This window comes from Haliotis rubra, unplaced genomic scaffold (genome assembly GCF_003918875.1).
Source record: "Haliotis rubra isolate DU_JTF1 unplaced genomic scaffold, ASM391887v1 Scf36, whole genome shotgun sequence".
NCBI classification, from domain to species: Eukaryota; Metazoa; Mollusca; class Gastropoda; order Lepetellida; family Haliotidae; genus Haliotis; species Haliotis rubra.
The window spans coordinates 3,369,917-3,375,576 of record NW_025767035.1 but is presented as its reverse complement, the minus strand read 5'-3'; the positions used below and the strand labels follow the sequence as shown (position 1 = coordinate 3,375,576).

At 43.6% G+C, this 5,660-nt stretch overlaps 1 protein-coding gene across 1 annotated transcript; it reads left to right on the top strand.

The window, feature by feature from the left end:
- The first annotated feature begins 833 nt into the window (after positions 1-833).
- On the top strand, positions 834-5,374 carry LOC124285393. Its single transcript, XM_046721619.1, has 5 exons — positions 834-907; positions 1,325-1,457; positions 3,197-3,330; positions 3,953-4,106; positions 5,174-5,374. The coding sequence occupies exons 1-5, from the start codon at positions 856-858 to the stop codon at positions 5,361-5,363; spliced, it is 663 nt and encodes a 220-aa protein (XP_046577575.1). The 5' UTR covers positions 834-855; the 3' UTR covers positions 5,364-5,374.
- The last annotated feature ends 286 nt before the right edge of the window (positions 5,375-5,660 follow it).

The following is a 5,660-nucleotide window of genomic DNA, read 5'->3' as shown; positions in this document are numbered from 1 at the left end:
ATATATCGCAATACGAAATTTGGGGCAATACACAGCCCTTCAGCAAAACATTGAAAGTTTTATATGTACAGGGTTGAACCAGTATGAGCGTTATTTGCCCCCATAAGAGCTTTTAGCGTATGATTCAATAAGAATGTGTCGTATATTTTTGGTAATAGCTTTTATATTTAAACATGAAATTATGTTAAAAATAAGCCACCCACTGTCAGTGTCCACGAGTCAGTAACTGGAAAATGTAACACGTCCAGCAACTGGCTTAATTTGTCAAAATCTATTCAAGAAACACAATACTTTTGCTATTTGTGTCCAACTTAAGGTAAACTAGTTGGCCGTCCGTTTTTGTCTTCTACGTTTAAACACATTTATTTCCATGTCTTGTCATTTTGTCATGTTGTTTGCATGTGTCCTGCAGTGTTATGTCATGGTTGCTGCTTGCAAGGGTCTTTGGTGTTATGTCGTTTGCCGGTGTTTTGTTATGTTGTCATGTTGTTTGCATTTGTGGCGTGGTGTCATGTGTGCAGGTGTTTTAAATTATATCATGTTATTTGCATGTGTTTTGTTATGTGTTTCATGGTGTTTGCGGGTATTTTGCTATGTTGTCGTGTTGTTTGCAGGTTGTTTCTTATGCTGTCATGTTGTTTACAGGTGTCTTGGTATGTTGTCATGTTGTTTACAGGTGTTTTGGTATGTTGTCATGTTGTTTGCAGTTTTTTAAAATTATGTCGTGTTATTTGCATGTGTCTTGTTATGTTTTTCATGTTGCTTGCAGGTGTTGTATTAGGCTGTCATGTTGTTTTCAGGTATTTTATCATTCTGTCATGTTCTTTGCAGGTGTTTTGTGGACTGCTGTGCAGAATGAAGTTTGCAGCTCTCCTGCTTTTGGGAATTATGATGTCAAGAGCACAAGGTATGGGAGGCAGTGTCAAAGAAAGCCAAGATATTGTGTCTCCCTGTCTCCGTCCTAGGCAAATGAATAATCTTAGTCATCTGTAGTTAGTTATTATGTCATGTATCTCTGTCCAACTGATGATTTTTAATGCAATGCTTCATATTGTTCCAAAACCCATTACCGGTATAATTCTTTGTTTACTGTTAATTGGTCAAATCTTCCCAAAGGTATTCATTTAAAGTTAAGGCAATTAGCCTTGACGTTGCAGATGATAAAATATATTTCTACACATTTGTGTGGCAAATACATATAAATGGGGAGGGGGGGTGTCTTCGAAAAGATTTAATCGAACCAAAACAAGTTACATAGGAGGCTCTATGCTTGAGATCTACCCATTTTAAACTAACAATATAATCAATGACCCTATCACTGCAGGTAGATGTAACCTTATCAGCTTCTTGTGGGACATTAACGACGTCTGTCACATGAGACTACTGAGATATTACGTCACCTTCGACGGTGTTCTGACACGGCAAGACATCCACAACACCCTCAACGCCGTGTGCAGGTAAACCTTGCACATCTTCCGCTATTTGGGGCAATACGTCTCGATTCCAGTATTGTCAATACATTGTACCGAGCTGGTGCCACAGCATGGTCTGAAATGATAGTCATCCAGTCACATTGCACTCTCAACGCTGTCTGCGGGTATACATGGCAGTACACTAATATATATCCATTCCATCATTGTAAATCCCCCGTACACATTCGCTGCCTGCCAACAGCAGAGTGAGTGAGTGAGTGAAATAAATGGTGTTCGCACCATATACCAATATTGGAATCGAACGAGCAAACGCTTTAACTGCCAGGCTACACCTTCCTCCATGGACCGTACAACCTTAAAGTGCGTATGGTTTCTTTTGCGGGTTCTGTTTGTGTGCAGTTTACATACAAACTAGACGGCTATTCAGTAATGAGAAGACATATCTATATTAACTCAGTTAGCTTGGGCTTGATAACTTGAAAAACTTCCTCATAACTCAGTTGAAATAGCACATTCTGGTTATGCCTTTAGGTCATTCTGCTTCTTTTACCAACTACAACTGTTAAAGTTAAACACTTGACTGACTGACTGACTGAGTTTAGTTTTACGCCGCTTTTAGCAATATTCCAGCAATATCACGGCGGGGGACACCAGAAATGGGCTTTACACATTGTGCCCATGTGTCGAATCGAACCCGGGTCTTCGGCGTGACGAGCCAACGCTTTAACCACTAGGCTACCCCACCACCCCTAAAGTTAGACAGAGCAGGGACACTTTAATATGGTTCGCCGCTGGCGTTTATTGCAGAACCGTGGAAGGAAAGCGTAGATTAGTCCGAGCTATTGGTATCGACCAGTGAACCGTTATGTATGTTCTTTTGTCTGCGCTGTCTACATATCCCCACAGGAACGCGTTATTTTTGTGAGTGAGTGAGTTTAGTTTTACGCCACTTTTAGCAATATTCCAGCAATATCACGGCGGGGTCACAAGAAATGGGCTTGACACATTGTACCCATATTGGGAATCAAACCCGGGTCTACGGCGTGACGAGCGAACGCTTTAACCACTAGTCTACCCCTCCGCCCCGTTATTTCTATAAACATTCACCATTTAGTGCACACTGTTAAAGTGACATATACGGATAGATATTACCATCAGCATATGCGTGTGTGTGCCAGTGTGTTACCTCGTGGCGGCGACCGCCTCCGTGGTGTAGTGGTTAGAGTGTCCGCCCGGAGAGCGGAAGGTCGCGGGTTCGATCCCCGACCGCGTCATATCAAAAGACGTTAAGATATGGTACTTGTTGGTCCCTGCCTGGCGTTCGGCATTAATGGGTACAGCAAGAACTGGTTGGCTCGGAGTCAGTATAATGTGTCTGAGTAGGGTATTCATGCTTCACTGCGGCATGGTATCTCAGTGGGCTAGCACTATAAAACCAGCTTCAGTCTGGGCTAGTACAAGCATCCGCACATACACATACCTACGCATGCACGTCGTCATATGAGCGAAATATTCTCAAGCACGACGTTAAACCCAATTTCACCTCACCTCACCTCGTGGCGGCAGCTAATACCTAAAGTCCTTTGGCATCAATCGGATGCAACGGATATGTTTTAATACATAAAAATACGATATGCATCATCCGTCATTGTTCAGGGCTGTCGGTGGATGAAAGTACAGGATCGTAAAACACAATATGGCCAGAATACACCATCCACTCACGCGTTTTTAAATCTAACAGTTATTGAGATGTTTTCTTCCAGTGAGGTGACCGAGGAGCGACTTCTGTGTGCATCCCAGTGGACGTCGGCCTGTGACAACCGAGACACCCTCCTCAGCTATGCTGCTGTCAACGGCATCTGTACCGACGACCACCCCTCCCAGTATGCTCAGCAGCGTAGGTTCAGGGATAATCATGCTAAAATGTTTTATCATCATCGTTGTCGTCGTTGTCACCACCACCACCATCATCATCATCTTCTTCTTTTTCATCATCAGACCGCCTCCGTGGTGTAGTGGTTAGAGCGTCCGCCCGGAGAGCGGAAGGTCGCGGGTTCGATCCCCGACCGCGTCACACCAAAAGACGTTAAAATATGGTACTTGTTGGTCCCTGTCTGGCGCTCGGCATTAATGGGTACAACAAGGACTGGTCGACTCGGAGTCAGTATAATGTGTCTGAGTAGGGTATTTCTGCTTCACTGCGGCATGGTATCTCAGTGGGCTAGCACTATAAAACCAGCTTCAGTCTGGGCTGGTACAAGCAGCCGCACATACACACGCATGCACGTCGTCATATGAGCGAAATATTCTCAAGCACGACGTTAAACCCCATTTCACCTCACCTCACCTTCTTCATCATCATCATGAACAACATCAACAACAACAACCACTCTCTCTTTCTCTCTCTTGGTGCTTGTCGTCGTTGAATTCGTCGCTGCCACCATCATCATCATCAACTTCTTCTTCTTCATCATCATCTTCTCTTGGTGCTTCGTAAAGTCTATATCCCTCTCTGCTAGTTCTGACGTCGATCCCTCCCCGTGTGAACGCTACCTGTATGTGGGGAAGAGTGGCTGCAGCCATTGGGGCCTGTGTCGAACTGATAGCGTGGAGAGCAGCCTTTGGCTACAACCGTTCCATGACGGAGGCTGACATTTTTCAGCATCACCAGACGTAGGTATTGTTTGAAACAATCCGATAGTAGATTGAAAAGAGATTTCGGTTTTCTTTGAGTAAGATTTCCAAAAGAATTCGCTCATAACACGAATAAGACCTTACACCTGAAAGACAAGTGAAGTGTCAAACTTGTGGCGTCGCCTGAGGCAAGTGCCATTCACAAAAGTAGCCTATGTTCAGCCAGCAGGAAATGGGTGCGTGTTATAGATTTTAAAGCCGTTTAGAAGTCTGGATTATAAACTTCCCAGAGAGGTTTTTTTAGAATGATTAGATAAATGCATACGAATCCGCTGGTCGTGAATGAACCCAAACAGACACCAGCGAGCATCTGGATAAGCGGTGTATGTAAGTGAACAGAATCATTAAAATATATTATCACAGAGGAGACCACCTTTTATATTTCGGGGGATTGATCCCGAGCCTTCATTGTGACAAGTGAATACCACTAGATCTACACTAACCCACCAGTTCCGATGCCGTTGCCAAGTTTACCACAACGTCTGAAAGTGAACCCGATGCAATGTTGTGCTGTCACAGATGAGGTTTCTGCATCCATACGTTTGGTTCGTGGAAACAATTCTGGGTCCAAATATCTAGCAAATAGTGTCGTCTGCTTCCAATACTAAGAGAATACGACGCACCCGTGACGTCGTTTTCTATCCCGTTCTGTTCAAACGCTGGTGGATCGGGACAAGACTATATAACCAGACACAAATTCGGCAGGAAGACAGCCGTCCCTTTCTACATTATGCTAGTTATTTTGTATACCACAATCATATGCAGGTTGGTTTCATGCCATGTAGTATGATAAAAGATCCAAGTTCCTTGCTGATCATTAAGATGTAATCCTTATACAAGTGTTTTCTTAATATACGAGACAAATATTCATAAAATTCTATGCAAGTCCTTGCTAGAAGTAAACGGTATTTTATCGAACAGTATATGATATTAAAGAAAACTACTGTCTGTATGAATGATTGAAATACGTTAAGAAAAGACAAACGTGCCGATCACAAGTTGTTCTTCAGTGCAGGTTCCTGACACATATTCGTTCTCCATTTCAGTCAGATGAACAATGGCCTGTTGTGTATGTACTCGAGCGGGGAGAGCATAATGGCCCGGTGTGTGGGAGGGGAGGAAGTAGAGGAAGTGGAGGGGTTGAAAGCTGCCTATTTGTTGGCTCTCCTCGCATATGCTCCCCCAGGATTCATCTATAACATCACCTACGTAACCGATGTCACTGACAGACATTAGACATCACCTACATAACCAGTCTCACTAACAGACATTACACATCACCTACATAACCAACGTCACTGACAGACATTACAAACCACCTACATAACCGACGTCACTGACAGACATTAGACATCACCTACATAACCGGCGTCACTGACAGACATTAGACATCACCTACATAACCGACGTCACTGACAGTCATTACACATCACCAACATAACCGACGTCACTGACAGACATTAGACATCACCTACATAACCAACGTCACTGACAGTCATTTCACATCACCAACATAACCAACGTCACTGACAG